This window comes from Prunus mume, linkage group LG1 (assembly GCF_029339155.1).
Source record: "Prunus mume cultivar Tortuosa linkage group LG1, ASM2933915v1, whole genome shotgun sequence".
NCBI lineage: Eukaryota > Viridiplantae > Streptophyta > Magnoliopsida > Rosales > Rosaceae > Prunus > Prunus mume.
In genome coordinates this window covers 22,866,104-22,882,207 of record NC_142698.1, presented here as the reverse complement: position 1 = coordinate 22,882,207, position 16,104 = coordinate 22,866,104, and the positions used below count along the sequence as shown (strand labels likewise).

The following is a 16,104-nucleotide window of genomic DNA, read 5'->3' as shown; positions in this document are numbered from 1 at the left end:
TATGTACAACCCTATAATGATAGGTATAATGATGGGTATAATAGAGGAAATACAATGGACTTATGGTGGGCATCCATAACCTTTGAGGTTACAACAATATATACATAATTAAAGAAAAAGACGAAATCATGAGTGGAATATAGAACACAGTCAAAAGAAAAGTGAAAAGAAATTCATTCTTAATAATATGTTGTGGCCTCCCCCTTTCCCATGCTTGGCACCCAGGATCGAAATCCTGGAATTTCTTTCCTTGCAATGTAATAAAAATAAAAAAGAGCCAGTACCAAATAAATTGTCAATTCTTTAGGATTTATAATGTTTTCATAGACTAATGTCTCAACATGGCAAATGAACTATAAAAGAAAACAGTATAACCAATATTACAATTATATTAGGTAGGGGGTTTCCGAAGTTTCTCCAAATGAGCCAACCCTTGTGAGCTCATTATCTGCCTGTGCTCATTTGGGAGCTTTAGACCAAGGGAAATGGATACGCGCATATGCTGATAAAATTGGAGCTAAGATTAGTGTAACTCTTGGCACTGCTCTTATAGACATGTATGTCAAATGTGGCAGCATTGAAATGGGTGCCTATGAAGTCTTTAAGAGGATGGCACACAAAGATATAGTTTCTTGGGGGCTTATTATTTATGGCTTTGCCATACATGGGCAAGCTGAAATGTGCTTTGAGTTGTTTGTGACATGGTTGCCACTGGAACTTATCCGAATGAAATAATTTATGCGGCTAATTTGTCTGCTTGCTCCCATGCCGGCAATGTTGAAATGGGATATCATGATCTTTTATTTTATGAATGGTGCATGAGTATGGGATAAGACCTTCTTGGCCGTGCCGGGCAGCTGTATGACGCGGAATAACTCATCATGTCATTGCTGGAAAACACAATTGCCCAGAAAACCTCAAGTAGAGGATGAGTAAAGCAGAGGGATTTGATTGGGGCACTCAACTAGATTTTGAAAGAGAATTCATGCTGATAACGTGTTATAAAACTGAAAAGAGAAAGTATATGAAAGGTAAGATTAGTTCTCAATAGCTCAATGCTCAAGTCTCTTATTCATCTTTAGTGCCTACTATTTATAGGCATAGGAAATACATCATCATTTACCACCCTTAAGTAGTGGGTTACAAAACATAATAACCAATTATAAATATGGTATTTAGTGCATATGTACAACCCTATAATGATAGGTATAATGATGGGTATAATAGAGGAAATACAATGGACTTATGGTGGGCATCCATAACCTTTGAGGTTACAACAATATATACATAATTAAAGAAAAAGACGAAATCATGAGTGGAATATAGAACACAGTCAAAAGAAAAGTGAAAAGAAATTCATTCTTAATAATATGTTGTGGCCTCCCCCTTTCCCATGCTTGGCACCCAGGATCGAAATCCTGGAATTTCTTTCCTTGCAATGTAATAAAAAATAAAAAAGAGCCAGTACCAAATAAATTGTCAATTCTTTAGGATTTATAATGTTTTCATAGACTAATGTCTCAACATGGCAAATGAACTATAAAAGAAAACAGTATAACCAATATTACAATTATATTAGGTAGGGGGTTTCCGAAGTTTCTCCAAATGAGCCAACCCTTGTGAGCTCATTATCTGCCTGTGCTCATTTGGGAGCTTTAGACCAAGGGAAATGGATACGCGCATATGCTGATAAAATTGGAGCTAAGATTAGTGTAACTCTTGGTACTGCTCTTATAGACATGTATGTCAAATGTGGCAGCGTTGAAAACGGTGCCTATGAAGTCTTTAAGAGGATGGCACACAAAGATATAGTTTCTTGGGGGCTTATTAGTTATGGTTTTGCCATACATGGGGCAAGCTGAAATGTGCTTTGAGTTGTTTGATGACATGGTTACCACTAGAACTTATCCGAATGAAATTATTTAGGGAGTTTCACTAAAACACCCAAAATGGGGGTTGAAATTATAAAAAAACCCAAGCACTATTTAAACATATAAACACACCCAAAACTCATCATTACACACACTCAAAACCCATTTATAAACACATCCAAAAAGTTGACTTTGAGATTGATTTTGGGTGTGTTTCTATGTTTAAATAGTGCTTGGGTTTTTTTATAAATACATGTCTATGATTGGGTTTATTTATAAATTTGTAAATTATTTATGTGGCTATTTTGTCTGCTTGCTCCCATGCCGGCAATGTTGAAATGGGATATCATGGTCTTACAGGGTAAGGTTATCCCACACTCATGGTAGGTTGGTAGCTATGTAAGACCCCGACCTTGATTTATTTATCTAATTAAATTATTAAATTAATTTAAATATGAATTTACAATTTTGCCCTCGGGTAAAATGGAAATCTTTCATAAGAACTCATCTAAGCTAAAATGGAAATTTAGGATTTACGTTAGGGTTTAGGACAAATTTGGGGCTTTCTCTTCGATCTCCAACTGAAGTTGAGGATGACCGCGTTTGGGGCTTTTTGAGGTGGGTCCCACGAGTGCCACGTCGTGATTAACGATTGATCATCTGTTCAACTTAACGGAATGATGAAATTGGACGATGTTCAAAACGTCAGGGCGTAAATTAATAAAATTGATACTATGGGGTCCAATTCGAGAATGACTCTAAACCAGCAAGGTACCTTTTGTTGTTAGCCCTATTACTTTCTATCTCTATAGAAGTGCCAACTGCTCTTAGAGCATCTCCACCCATAAGGGCTAAGTCTAGGGCAAGGGCAAGCAAGGGCTGCTAGTATTTATGTGAATAATGTCAGCCTTGCCATTTGTGGTTCCACCCATGAGGGCTAAGTCTGGGGCAAGTCTAAGGCAAATACAATTCATTTTACTTTATTTTCTATTTTTTTTATACTTAAACTATTAATTTTGATAAGCTTTTTAGATTATATTTTCGGTTGTCACGTGTCACTATTTATTATAAAATTCTCAAAAAAAATTTAAGATAACATTTTATGGATAAAATTTTCAAATAAAATTTTTGGATAAAATTTTCGGTTGCCACGTGTCCATATTTATTATAAAATTCGCATCTCACTCATCATACAATTGAAATACCTACTCACTCATCATACAATTGAAATATTCTTGGTTCTCATAGTCCGATATAATGGAATACAAGGACAACTCCGTCATTGGCGAAGGCGATTCCACCGGATCACGACGTAGGGGAGTATTTTCCTTCGGAGGACGTAATAGTGCCATTATTTCCGACATGGAACGCACCACTGGAACCGACTGCGGGCATTGTTCACTTGAGGAGCCATGTGTAATGGTTTTCCTCTTTTTTGTTTTCCCTTGAATAATCTATTTTTTTTAAAAAGGAAATTGGAAATGCAAGAAATATATATTTAAAAAAATGACATTAAATTGAATAAAACGGCAAAAAAAATTTTTTTACCTCATCGCCAAGATTTTGACCTCTTCGAACGTTTGTCCATGACCCTCTGGTTTCGATGGAAGAGGCCATTTGTATTTTTGCACAAATGAAATTTTGTAGTAGAAAATTTGGTGTGGAAAGTGAAAAATATTGGAATGAGATGAATTTGTATGAAGATTTGGTATGAAAAGTGAATAATATTGGTAGGTATTTATAGAAAAAATTTCCAGAATTTTTTGATATTTTTAAATTTTTTGTTGATATTTTATTCAATTTTTTTAAGCTAAAAATTGGACAGTCGTTGGATTGAGCAAGATTTTTTGATCGGAGGCTTGGCGAAGCCACATGGCTTATAACCGTTGGGCTATGTGGGTTGGTGGGTCAGCGTCAATGGTGATAAAAAATTTGAAAATCAGTCACCGTCGGCGGTTTGAGGGCAATAGCCCATACAGGATTAGCTCGTGGGCTTGCCCAGCTAGTGGAACCCACCATTTGCCCGGGCTCATTGTTGCACGCTGGAGCTAGAATGGGCTGCCAAGGGGGCCTTTTGCCCAGGTTTGGTGCAGCAGACGACATGCTCTTAGTGTCTCAAAGTCTCTCACTCTTTATAATAACCCACGATATGTACTTTTTCTTCTCTCTACCCAAGGTGTGTTTAACACACTACACTAGTCAGACTATATATTTTAGCCAAAATGGCTTCTCCGATAAGCCAATGCTTTCAAGGTGACGTGGCCAAGTAAATAATCACAGCTTAGGGTTCAGTTATTAGTCTTAATTTTTGTGATTTCAGTTATTGTGCAGTGTTTTCTAATCCTTGTCGACAAGTATCAAAAGACTAGTGTTTTATAAGAATTGTCGAACATGCACGATGACGTTTTAAAGCACGGTGTGGCCAAGCCCATTAACTAGTGAGACCCTCACTCAAGCCCAATCCCACTATTGACAGCCGACCAAGTTGAATTGAAGAGGAGAGAAATTCACAGCAAGCCTCGACTCTCAGCCACCCTTCTCTGTCTTGGTAGAGTAGGTCAGGTATATTTCATCAAGAATTCAATTTGGTTGATTTTCGCTCTGCTGATTTAGTGAGATATATATATGCTTCAATTGCATTCATATCATTATAATTTGATTTGATTTGATTTAGGTTTGGGGGTTAGGGTTTTGGGATTCATCTAGCATTGCATAATAGAGTTGGAGAAGAGGAGAGGCATATGACAACAGCTATTCGGTCTGTGGTTGGAAAGTTGGGGAGTAAATACTCTTCATGTTGTCACAGCAAAGGAAGAACAGTAGCAAACATGGTTAGGGTTGGGGACTTTCAAATTAGGAGCTCAGTAGTCAGCAACTACAATATTGACCGTGATGTCTTGTTTTCAATTTCAAAGCCGCCTCCTTCTTATGGTTATTCCTCTCGCCATCCTTTTCTTTTTGGTAACCACCATAAGAAAGCTCCGCCAGTTCTGCATCTGGAATATTTTAAGTGGGCCGGTGTAAGTATGATATTACCTTTTGCATCTAATGCTGAAATGATTTCTACTTTTGGTACATGTATGTATGCAATTCACTTTTATGGTCTTACTTGGCATTCTAACTCAATTATTGTCTTATTGCGTGTGCTTGTAACACTACTTTAGGGATTAGCAGGTAATCATCGTGTAGCTCCGTATTCTATGGATAATCCCAATACCATAGCTCTTGCCATTTTCGCTGTGAGAGAGTACAACAAGGAAAAGGTTTGAACATATCATATACCTCTTCCAATTTATTGAAAAAATAATTAATATTTACTAATCGTAGTTTTTTTTGTATTAATGTTTAATTGTTTGAACTCTACATAATGTTCTCCGTTCTCTTTTAGAATGCCAAACTGCGGCTTGTGAGAGTTTTGAGGGCATGGTACAAATGTTCTGGTGCTTCGATCTCATATTTTTTTACAATGGAGGCAGTTGATAAGGGTGTGGTTAAAGTTTTCCAAGCATTGGTTTTTTCACGTAGCTGCGAAAGGGAGCTAAGATTGTTTGGTCTTCTTAATGTTGATAACGGGAGTTTGTTAAAACTAATTGTTAAAGGACCTACAAAACCTTATGAAGGACTATCTGCGTGCATAGGTAACTATATTATGCCATTCTATATTGATTATTAATCCTTACAAATTTAATTTCTCAGATTTTTAAAAAGTCCATTAAAGTCTAGATTGGATATATTAATTTGCAGATGGCAATTCTTCTTACACATTTTTCTTCATGATATATGGTACTTTCAAATGCACTGATTGGCATGAGTGTTTCATTGTCATTTCCACAGCCCAAAGGTACATGAAGATGAAGATTCCAAGAAAGACAAGCAGAAATTGTCTTGAGGAAGAGACACTAAGCACCTTACTACACATGTCACCTCTCCGATAATATTAAGCTGCATAGATTTGACAGGGAGCTGATATTTTGGTAGGATAGGGTGGGTGGTACATCTCAGATTGTGGCTAATCTTCTTAACTTATTTTCGGGAATTTTTTGAAAATTCGATTATTTATTTTCAGAGCATTTTTAAAGGAGGAGTTACTGTTCATAACAGCTTTGGTTGCAGGTGAAAAAAATTGAGCAGAGTGTTCTGATGGAGGCACTTTTAGGTTTAAGGAAGAATCAACAAATTATGAGCTCTAGACGGGGTGTTACCGTAGGCCCTTGCTGGACAGTCAATGCGTTTATTTCAACCGCACGAGTATTGAGGATTAATTTAACCATTTCATTAATTTTAAAACTTAAATTTATCCAATAGTCAAGTAAGCTGTGAGAAAAATGAACCCAAACGTATAAAATGTCTTGCAATTTGCAAACCAAACTCATGTAAATTGCATGGCATACACTTCCGCATTTACAATACACATCTATAAAGGCATTTGCCAAAGAGACTTCCTTTGCAAAACCAAGTTTATTTAGCACAGCGTGAACTTCTTTTCTCTTTATTCAAATCCATCAAGCCAACAGACTTTTAGGTGGCAAAAATGAGCACATAAAAATGAGAAAAAGTAGAGGAGGAGGAGGAGAGGGAGGGGAGATGGAAGAGTCTAGAAAAAGTAGAGACGGGATTGAGAATAAGATTGACTTTTTTTGTTTGTCAATAAAAGAGCAATTTCCCAAAAAAACTTAATATTTTTGGGTGAAAGCCGAAATCTTTAGTACAAATAATGTTGTTTATTTATCTTGTATGTGGATTAAGCGTGAAATCCCAATATATTTCTGAATTCAGAAGCTCAAGGTACATTCCAATTCAAATCCAACTTATACCGGAATTTTTGAATGTCGGAATTGATTTGAACTTATCAAAATTAGAGAGTGTGAGGTGAGGCTTGATTATCCAAATGGGGCATCATGGGAAGTTAAACCAAGGCTTGATGAAGAGGCGCGTCATGGTGGTCGTCTGCTCATGACACAAGGGTGGTTAGGATGTTGGGAAGCAACGAACACAATGGTTTTCGAGCTTGTCAATGCAAGGACGGATCTATGTATTGGTTAAAAACTATTTATGACTATAATAATCTTTAAAAAAGAAATTGATTTTGGGGGGTTTGGATATTTATTATTTTCTTATATATGTGGAGGGGAGCTCTACTTGCCACGTCATTCCTTTAATTGGTGGATAATGATCTATGTGTATGAAATTACAAAGATACCCTTGCCACATCATTATAGTTAACAGACTTTTGGACAGAGTTAACGGCAGGGGGCAAAGTGAGTCACCAATCCATGGTCAAGCGGGGTAAGTGGGCCACTTTACGTTTTGGAGGGCAATGTGAGATTTGACTGTAGTTTCAAGAGGTATTGGTGTAAATAAGCCTAAATTAATATCAAAACCAACATGGGAAATATTGAATGTCTGCCAACACAAAATTTTAAGGCTTATTTGTTGAAATGCCCCATGTAGTTTTCAAATAGTCTCAATTGCCCTATGACATTTCAAATGACTCAATCTCCCTCCTTAACTTCTTTTAAATGACCAAGGTTACCCTATTCTGTTAGTTTTCAGGTAAAAACCGTTAAATTTGTTGAAGTGGCATGAATATTTTGGTAAATTTAACTAATAGAAATTAAAAAATTCAAATTAAATATAAAAAAAATGATTGAAATTATCTAAAAGATGTAAAAAAATAAAGATAAAAATGTCTCCTTTTTTTTCTTCTCCCTAATCATCACCCCCCACCACCTTCTCCCTCATCTCAACCAGCCTCACCGCCCAAACAACACACACCTAAAGAAAACCCACCCCAAATTCTCCCTTCTCTCTCTCTCTCTCTAGTCAACCGCTACCCCCCAGTTGTCAAAAGGCTCAAAACCCACAAACAAAATCACTAAATTGACTTCAAATTTCATATATGTGGTAGTCCAAATCTCCATTGGTGGCTGCCAAAGAAAGAGAGACAATTGGGAGGTGAGAGACAAAGGGTGAATTGTTGGTTAGGATTTGATGATGTCGAAGAGCGAAGGAGGAGACAGCGGCGAAGACAAAGGGTAGAGGCGAGTTGGGTTTTGACTACTGGAGAGAGAGAGAGAGAGAGAGAGAGAGAGAGATGGTTGCTGGATTTTTTTGGTACCTTTCTTTTGACAGAGGAATGGGGATGGGAAGGTGGGGGTTGATTGGCGGTGGGGCTGGTTGAGATGAGGGAAAAGGTGGTGGGGCTGACGATTGAAGGGAAAACAAAAAGAAAAAAAGAGGAGATATTTTGATTTTTTCTATTTAAACCCCGCACTTCTCTTTGTTCACCCCAACTTCTAATTCAAAATTTCATAATTTCTAAGTAAACCCCATTGTCTTCCCAAACTACCCCTAAACACACACCCATGAGAAAAAACAATAAATAAATAAAACTCATTAACCTCACCCCTCACCCCACTTTCTCCTTCTGTGTGGTGTTATGTCGAGCAGAAGCAATCGGAGCCTTACTCCGAGTGTTTGGTGCTGCAAGAGTTTTAGGCACCTCAGTCTTTTCTTGGTCCATCTCTTCTGAAACGGCTCTCCTCATTCCTTTCTTGGGGTTCCATCAATTTCCACAACCACACTAGGCTCAAGCCGCCAAAGTTTTATCTTAGTTGTCCAGAACCAAATGAAAACAAATTGCATAATTAACACTATGGATTTAAGCACCTAAGTTAGTAATTACTAGAATCCCTTAAGATCATAAATAAACTAAAAACTAATGCAACAAGAAAAAATAAAAAAATACTTAATGTCACCTCTAAAAACCCATTTGCACAAATACAATTAACAATCACCAAGAACCCAGATGATAAGAACCCCAAAGAAAAGGAAAATGTAACCAAAACTTGAAGAAATATTGCACCAACTACTGAGGATCCTTTCAAATAAATACCAAAAAGAATAATAAATAACCCAGATAACAACAACGTCAGGGAAACAATTATAAATTCAGAAAAGACAAATAAAAAGATTACTCAGTGTCAAGAAGATAATGGCGATAGAATTACAAGTGGTTATCTTTATGTCTTCATGAATGACAAATGAAGAGCAGTCATGCGAGAGCTCGATGATTGCCTGGACTTTGCAAGCAATGGTTTTTGTTTTTTTGTTGTTGATAGCAGTGAATTATGTTCTTAATTTGAGCAATAAGAAACCAAAGAAAGTTACGGGGTTTAAACACAATAATAAGTGGATGACTTTTTTTGTCTTTTAACTCAATAATAAAACTTAAGAGCTTAATGATTTAAGTATTGGGGTGAACAAAGAAAAGTATGAGGTTTAAATAAAAAAACTCAATATTTATATCCTTTTTTTTTTATACCTATTTAAAATAATTTCAAACATTTTTATATTTAATTTGAATTTTAAATTGTTAAATTTATCAAAATACCCACTCCCACGTCAAGTTTCAATGGGGCTTATCTTCTCTTCCTTTTATTCTGATTGGGCTTGTATTTTGTTCAAAATACCAGTGAGGGCTCTCGTTAATGGCCTTGGGCATACAGTAGATAAAACGGTATTTTGTTTTCAGAATGCATGAAGCGGCGATGAGAGACCTTTCTCTTTAGGGTTTAGGCGTTAATTAAGTTCACGGCCACACGCTCCTTTTCTCTGTTTCCGAGGCAGGTAGGTACAAAGAAACTCCCTTTTTGGTTTTGTTAGAGGCCATGGGCAATGGTTCGAACGGCCAGGAAGATGGGTTGATAATCGTTTCTATTATTTGTATTTTTAGATTTTCTAGCTATATATATGGCTTATTAATTAGTGTGATTTCATTGATGCCCAGGTTATGGCTGTTCGTTCTGTGCTTGGAAAGCTGGGTAGGAGTAGATTTATTCCCAACAATGGAAGACTTATCATGGTTGGGAGTTCTCCTACTGTTTGTTCCTCTCCTCATCACCCTTTTGATTATTATGGGGTCGTCCATGATCAAAACAAAGCGGATAAAAAAAGCAACCCTTTTCTTCTTGGATCGCTTATGAAAGAGGTGCGTCATGCGTGTGTGTATTAATTATGTTATGGCCTTCACTTTCATTGCAATTCAATAATTATGTTATGGCTTTCACTTTCATTGCAATTCAATTCAAATATCAAGTGTTGATAGACTCGTGATTATTCACAGCCAGTTTATTGTCATTTGGATTTTGGAGGACTAGGACCTGTTCGTTTCGCCATTGAAGAGTTGAGGAAGAAAAGGGTTTCATTTTTTTTTGCCCTTTTTTCTTTAGTACAGATGCATTACTACAATATATGCAAGTTTTGTGGATTATTATTGACACGTTTGATATCTGTATAATGATTTGGCATCTCTTGTAGAATATCCAACTGCAGTCTGTGAGAGTGCTGAGGGTGTTAGCATGGAAAGATGTTGGCTTGCCACGACATGATTCTGACTATGATCTACTGCTGGAGGCAGTTGATGCCGATGTGATGAGATATTTCGAAGTAACAGTGTCAGTTAATTCCAGGGATGGCTTGTGGTTGGAAGACTTTTGTCTTCTCGTTGATAATAAAAAACCTATAAGATTATATCATCACCTAGGTACTATAATTATGGCATGCTGCTTTCACAATATCCTTAAGAATTTAGTATTAGTAATGTGATCATTCCAGGACTCACTTGTTATTGTAGTTTAACTATACAAACCGTCACTACAAGAAAAAGCATTAGTAGCCACTGACATCAGTGGTACAGAGTGGCTAGAGGTACTATTAGTGTCTAATATCACAATGGTCACCAATAACTGTGGCTGTTAGCTATTAGCCACTGATGTTGCCCTTTAGCCACCTCATCCTATGCAACTAATTTCAGTGACTATTAATGGTTTTTCTTTTATTGTTGATTTTTCAAGTCTTTACTTATAGATCATCCTTGAAAAAAAAAATTAGCCAAATCGTAAGCATCTAGTTGCAATGAAATAATTGCGAACATGGTTTTCTCGATTGATATTAAAATGATTACCTTCCAATCAAATAGTTATATATTTTATGATTTTTGTGATTTTGTTGCAAATATGATCTATGAGGTAAGACTTAATAATTAGAGAGTCGTGATCAAAACTCAATGCGGAGTTGGTGGGGTTAGTCTGCTAATGATATTCCTAATTATGCATATGAAGTAGTTCTTTTGGATGACAAACCCGAAAACGTGAGAATGTTGCATATTGAAGAATGAATCGAATTTTTTGCTTGAAACAGACAACTTTTTTGATGCAAATGCTAAGGCTCGAGAGCAGTTATCATTTGGTATGCGAAAAGGAAACCTCTCTCTGCTGCCTCCTTCAGCCCTCCCTCATCTCTCATACACAAACCCGGGACACAAAGAGGAAACCACCACTCCAAAACGCAGGTATTCATATCAGTTATGTTTGTTGTCGTCTTATTTTTGGGTTTCCACAGTTCAGGTAATTTTTTTTAAAAAAAACCTTATGTGTTTGATTTTGGATCTGGATTCCTCAGAGGTCGAACGAATGCATGTGAAGTGGCGAAACACTTCGGTCCAGCTCCCGGTGTACCTCAAAAGTACACCAAACCTTATGTCCGGTCAAAGAGAAGGAAGTTTGAGAAGGCTAGAGGAAAGAGGAACAATGAGGGCTTTAGAGGTTGAATCATTTAGAATTGAAAATGCTATTTGTAGAACCTAATTTTGCTGGTCTTTAGGTGTCTGGTATCATATTTATTTCTCTGTCTAGTAAATGTGTTGATGAAGGCATTGCTGGTTCAACAAGAGAGAAGCCCACTACCATCTATCTCGAAAACTATCCATGTGTATGGTTTTCTGCAACCTGAATGGCCAAAATATTTAAAATTGTGTTATTTTTTATTCTTTCGAGATGCTTAGCTGCAGCTTGCGGAAGTTGAAATTAGTGTGTTCAGAAATGTGAAAGGTGGTGTATGTGAGAGTTATGCAACTCCTAAACCCATAAAGGTGGCTCGTGTAAGTACATAGGTGAAAGATAGTAGCAGCATTAGGAAGATTTTGATTGTTTATTGAAAGTCCAATGTCTGATAAATAAAAGAAAATTTGTGGCTATGAGATTCCGTAGATCATATGATTCTTCCTGAGAATGTGTGTTTGTCTAAGTCCACCGCATATTGATTCCCTTTGTTACCATCCACTTGATACTTAGAGCCTCCTGACCACATTATAGTGCATTGCCCAGACTGAACCTTTTTGGTTTGTAGTTTGTTAAAAATGCTAGGGTATATACCATAATGCGAATTCCATCATCCTGAATCCTATTCTACTCATTAGTAGGCATTTTATAATCTCTACCAAAGTTATGATTGGCTTATCTGTTGCATCTGAAATTGTGTTGTTGAATGTCTCATAAGGGTTGTTGATGAGCATGTCACATTTCACATGTACTTTGAAGTGGGATTTAGACCACTATTGTGGAGACTTAGATAATAGCCATTCTCTTATGATATTGCAAGACTGTAGTGGCTTTGACACAACCCCAGTAGATGTCTTTAAATGTATTGCCTTTGAGTAATTTTATGTAGTAACTAAATAAATGCCTCGCACAAAAACGATGCTCAGCATTAAGTACTATAACTTATCTTCAAATGCTCTAGACAATCCTTTTTGCCTGTCAGATTTAAATCCCCACCCATGTGAGTTAACAATATCAAAATTAGCAGCTAGCAATTCAAGGAACCAAGTCCAAGAGCGTTTTGTCTTTATCTCCACCACTACATAAGGAATGACCAATGTCTCATTCTTAGCATCTATCCCAATGGTTGTCAACATTTTGTCCCTCATACACTGCCATCAAGTGACAACCATCTATTCCAATTAGAGGCCTATAACCTTCCTTGAACCCCTTTTTACACTCTCATAAACATACATAAAGTCTTTGATACACTGCACCATTTCCATTTAAATCACACTTTATTTTCATGGTGGTTCCTGGATTAGTTCTCTTCACTTCTTCACGACCATTCATTTGAAGCAGCATCTAGTAGCGACTTTGGAACAATAAGTTAAAACTATTTTGTTTTCGTATTTAACTTTTCCACGACCACCTTCTAATCTTTATCCAAATTCGGTGCAAGCAGTGTAACAAGCACACACAATAAGACTATATCAGAACACATTAACACAGAGACATTTTTTGGGTCTTGTAGAGGAAATGGTATCAACCTTCAAACTAGGACCACTAGCACTTAAGCACTAGGGCAGGTAGAAGGCCAGTACACACACACACACATATATATATATATATATAAGTTGTATGCAAAACACCACCCGTCAAATTGCACATTTGCAATAAGTTGTCAATACTTAGTGAAAAATTGTCGACAAGTTTAATTGACATGTAATTGGTGTCATTGTTGTTGACGTAGAAAAATGGTTCGGCACTTTCCCGCTCAACTTAGTGATTTGTTTTTCCTTCGGTATGCTATGTCCTCGGTAGGGCGTTATACCTGTCAGATAGTGTTAGAAAAAACAATTATCAATGAGTGATTAAAACAATTATATAAACAGAATTTATAACAATCTGTATCACAGAATACAATATATGAACAATAAATGAAACTGACTTGAATTTGAGATAGAGGCTTGCAGATTTGATGCAATGTCCTAAAGACAGTAATTTCACCCCTTCTGGTGCTTGAAGTTCTCTGGTGATCGCCTCGGATTCAACTATCTGTATTCTAAGCCCTAGCACTCGGACTTAGAATCTGGCGAACGTTGTTTGTTTTCCTCTCAGACAATATGAAATGCTTGTAGAATGCTTTTTCTGTATTGAACGTATGAGGCCTTATTTGATTTAAATAAACTTTGAAACCTTATCAGAAGAGTCACAATTGTTAGAAAACAGTTAATAAAACTAATCCGAATTAATAAAAAATTATCAATTCGAAACCAAAAAATAATTTTAAATCTGAAAGTGCCCAAGTGCCCATCTTTTTGACTATTAAATATTAAATATTTTTATATAATATTCAAAGCCCAAATCGATTTTGAAGCCCAAATTGCTTCCATTTGGCCTACTTCCATTTACTAAGTGTGGCACTTCCACACTTATAAGGACATCACTCTTTCTACTTTCTATCAATGTAGGACAAAGGTTCTTGAATTTAATTCAAACTTCCAACAGATAGTAAACGTTCGGTAAGTCCTAGGGCACCGGTGTGGTACAAAGGTTCTCCGATACTTAAATAAGTCGGTTTAGTAAGTTTGAACTACAGATCAATAGATATGCCGTGAGTTCTGATTGATGACCTCCAAGCTGGGATGGCGCTGCGATTTGGAAAAAGTGAGACGACGACATGAGCTGGAATTTCCGTCCTTCGGATCGCGTTTCGTCCTTCAGGATGCGCGCCTTGTGTATGGTACCCTATTAGTCTTAATTTTTGTGATTTCAGTTATTTGTGTTGAATGAGTTTGAGGTCATATCATATGGGTTATTTTGCAGTGTTTTCTAATCCTTGTCGAACATGCACGATGACGTTTTATAAGAATTGTCGAACATGCATGATGACGTTTTAAAGCACGGTGTGGCCAAGCCCATTAACTAGTGAGACCCTCACTCAAGCCCAATCCCACTATTGACAGCCGACCAAGTTGAATTGAAGAGGAGAGAAATTCACAGCAAGCCTCGACTCTCAGCCACCCTTCTCTGTCTTGGTAGAGTAGGTCAGGTATATTTCATCACGAATTCAATTTGGTTGATTTTCGCTCTGCTGATTTAGTGAGATATATATATGCTTCAATTGCATTCATATCATTATAATTTGATTTGATTTGATTTAGGTTTGGGGGTTAGGGTTTTGGGATTCATCTAGCATTGCATAATAGAGTTGGAGAAGAGGAGAGGCATATGACAACAGCTATTCGGTCTGTGGTTGGAAAGTTGGGGAGTAAATACTCTTCATGTTGTCACAGCAAAGGAAGAACAGTAGCAAACATGGTTAGGGTTGGGGACTTTCAAATTAGGAGCTCAGTAGTCAGCAACTACAATATTGACCGTGATGTCTTGTTTTCAATTTCAAAGCCGCCTCCTTCTTATGGTTATTCCTCTCGCCATCCTTTTCTTTTTGGTAACCACCATAAGAAAGCTCCGCCAGTTCTGCATCTGGAATATTTTAAGTGGGCCGGTGTAAGTATGATATTACCTTTTGCATCTAATGCTGAAATGATTTCTACTTTTGGTACATGTATGTATGCAATTCACTTTTATGGTCTTACTTGGCATTCTAACTCAATTATTGTCTTATTGCGTGTGCTTGTAACACTACTTTAGGGATTAGCAGGTAATCATCGTGTAGCTCCGTATTCTATGGATCATCCCAATACCATAGCTCTTGCCATTTTCGCTGTGAGAGAGTACAACAAGGAAAAGGTTTGAACATATCATATACCTCTTCCAATTTATTGAAAAAATAATTAATATTTACTAATCGTAGTTTTTTTTGTATTAATGTTTAATTGTTTGAACTCTACATAATGTTCTCCGTTCTCTTTTAGAATGCCAAACTGCAGCTTGTGAGAGTTTTGAGGGCATGGTACAAATGTTCTGGTGCTTCAATCTCATATTTTTTCAAAATGGAGGCAGTTGATGAGGGTGTGGTTAAAGTTTACCAAGCATTGGTTTTTGTACGTAGCCGCGAAACGGTGCTACGATTGTTTGGTCTTCTTAATGTTGATAACGGGAGTTTGTTAAAACTAATTTTTAAAAGACCTACAACAACTTGTGAAGGACCGTATGAGTGCATAGGTAACTATATTATGCCATGCTATATTGATTATTAATCCTTACAAATTTAATTTCTCAGATTTTTAAAAAGTCCATTAAAGTCTAGATTGGATATTTGTCACCGTGCCTTGAAACATGCTCGGTCCATATATTAATTTGCAGATGGCAATTCTTCTTACACATTTTTTTTTATGATATATGGTACTTTCAAACGCACTGATTGGCATTAGTGTTTCATTGTCATTTCCACAGGCCAAAGGCACATGAAGATGAAGATTCCAAGAAAGACAAGCAGAAATTGTCTTGAGGAAGAGATACTAAGCACCTTACTACGCATGTCACCTCTCCGATAATATTAAGCTGCATAAATTTGACAGGGAGCTGATATTTATATTTATTCTTGAAACGAATATTCATGGTGTATATTCATCATGAGTTTTTTATTTTGTATTGTTGACAGAGCACCAGTTTAAGTTTTGCGTTTTAGTAAAGATTGAGATTTTGTCTTGGATATACTTTAAAGA

At 36.7% G+C, this 16,104-nt stretch overlaps 3 protein-coding genes across 8 annotated transcripts; all 3 read left to right on the top strand.

Moving 5' to 3' along the window:
* The first annotated feature begins 4,166 nt into the window (after positions 1-4,166).
* Positions 4,167-6,158, top strand: LOC103344498 (uncharacterized). 4 transcript variants are annotated; one of them, XM_089041367.1, is made up of 6 exons: positions 4,167-4,433; positions 4,546-4,891; positions 5,036-5,134; positions 5,260-5,509; positions 5,706-5,855; positions 5,985-6,158. In XM_089041367.1, the coding sequence occupies exons 2-5, from the start codon at positions 4,613-4,615 to the stop codon at positions 5,804-5,806; spliced, it is 729 nt and encodes a 242-aa protein (XP_088897493.1). In that variant the 5' UTR covers positions 4,167-4,433; positions 4,546-4,612; the 3' UTR covers positions 5,807-5,855; positions 5,985-6,158. The 4 variants fall into 4 exon arrangements, with proteins under 4 accessions (XP_088897493.1, XP_088897497.1, XP_088897498.1 ...); XM_089041371.1 differs by having other exon boundaries at positions 5,973-6,158; XM_089041372.1 differs by lacking the exon at positions 5,985-6,158 and having other exon boundaries at positions 4,168-4,428; positions 5,706-5,949.
* A 3,192-nt stretch (positions 6,159-9,350) lies between these two features.
* Positions 9,351-11,924, top strand: LOC103344474 (uncharacterized). Of its 2 annotated transcripts, none has more exons than XM_008248062.3 (6): positions 9,351-9,500; positions 9,661-9,861; positions 9,997-10,071; positions 10,191-10,416; positions 11,073-11,223; positions 11,334-11,924. In XM_008248062.3, the coding sequence occupies exons 2-6, from the start codon at positions 9,664-9,666 to the stop codon at positions 11,479-11,481; spliced, it is 798 nt and encodes a 265-aa protein (XP_008246284.3). In that variant the 5' UTR covers positions 9,351-9,500; positions 9,661-9,663; the 3' UTR covers positions 11,482-11,924. The 2 variants fall into 2 exon arrangements, with proteins under 2 accessions (XP_008246284.3, XP_088909922.1); XM_089053796.1 differs by lacking the exon at positions 9,351-9,500 and adding an exon at positions 9,515-9,573.
* Positions 11,925-14,366: 2,442 nt separating this feature from the next.
* On the top strand, positions 14,367-16,091 carry LOC148921349 (uncharacterized). Of its 2 annotated transcripts, none has more exons than XM_089055893.1 (5): positions 14,367-14,525; positions 14,638-14,983; positions 15,128-15,226; positions 15,352-15,601; positions 15,833-16,091. In XM_089055893.1, the coding sequence occupies exons 2-5, from the start codon at positions 14,705-14,707 to the stop codon at positions 15,931-15,933; spliced, it is 729 nt and encodes a 242-aa protein (XP_088912019.1). In that variant the 5' UTR covers positions 14,367-14,525; positions 14,638-14,704; the 3' UTR covers positions 15,934-16,091. The 2 variants fall into 2 exon arrangements, with proteins under 2 accessions (XP_088912019.1, XP_088912047.1); XM_089055921.1 differs by having other exon boundaries at positions 14,371-14,520.
* Positions 16,092-16,104: the final 13 nt, after the last annotated feature.

Excerpts from the sequence above, each read along its gene's own strand:
- LOC103344498 (XM_089041367.1), top strand. The coding sequence starts at position 4,613 with ATGACAACAGCTATTCGGTCTGTGGTTGGAAAGTTGGGGAGTAAATAC. Across the intron at positions 4,892-5,035 it reads AATATTTTAAGTGGGCCGGT|GGATTAGCAGGTAATCATCG; the intron begins GTAAGTATGATA and ends ACACTACTTTAG. Across the intron at positions 5,510-5,705 it reads AGGACTATCTGCGTGCATAG|CCCAAAGGTACATGAAGATG; the intron begins GTAACTATATTA and ends TCATTTCCACAG.
- LOC103344474 (XM_008248062.3), top strand. The coding sequence starts at position 9,664 with ATGGCTGTTCGTTCTGTGCTTGGAAAGCTGGGTAGGAGTAGATTTATT. Across the intron at positions 10,072-10,190 it reads AAGAGTTGAGGAAGAAAAGG|AATATCCAACTGCAGTCTGT; the intron begins GTTTCATTTTTT and ends CATCTCTTGTAG. Across the intron at positions 10,417-11,072 it reads AAGATTATATCATCACCTAG|ACAACTTTTTTGATGCAAAT; the intron begins GTACTATAATTA and ends TGCTTGAAACAG.
- LOC148921349 (XM_089055893.1), top strand. The coding sequence starts at position 14,705 with ATGACAACAGCTATTCGGTCTGTGGTTGGAAAGTTGGGGAGTAAATAC. Across the intron at positions 15,227-15,351 it reads GAGAGTACAACAAGGAAAAG|AATGCCAAACTGCAGCTTGT; the intron begins GTTTGAACATAT and ends GTTCTCTTTTAG. Across the intron at positions 15,602-15,832 it reads AGGACCGTATGAGTGCATAG|GCCAAAGGCACATGAAGATG; the intron begins GTAACTATATTA and ends TCATTTCCACAG.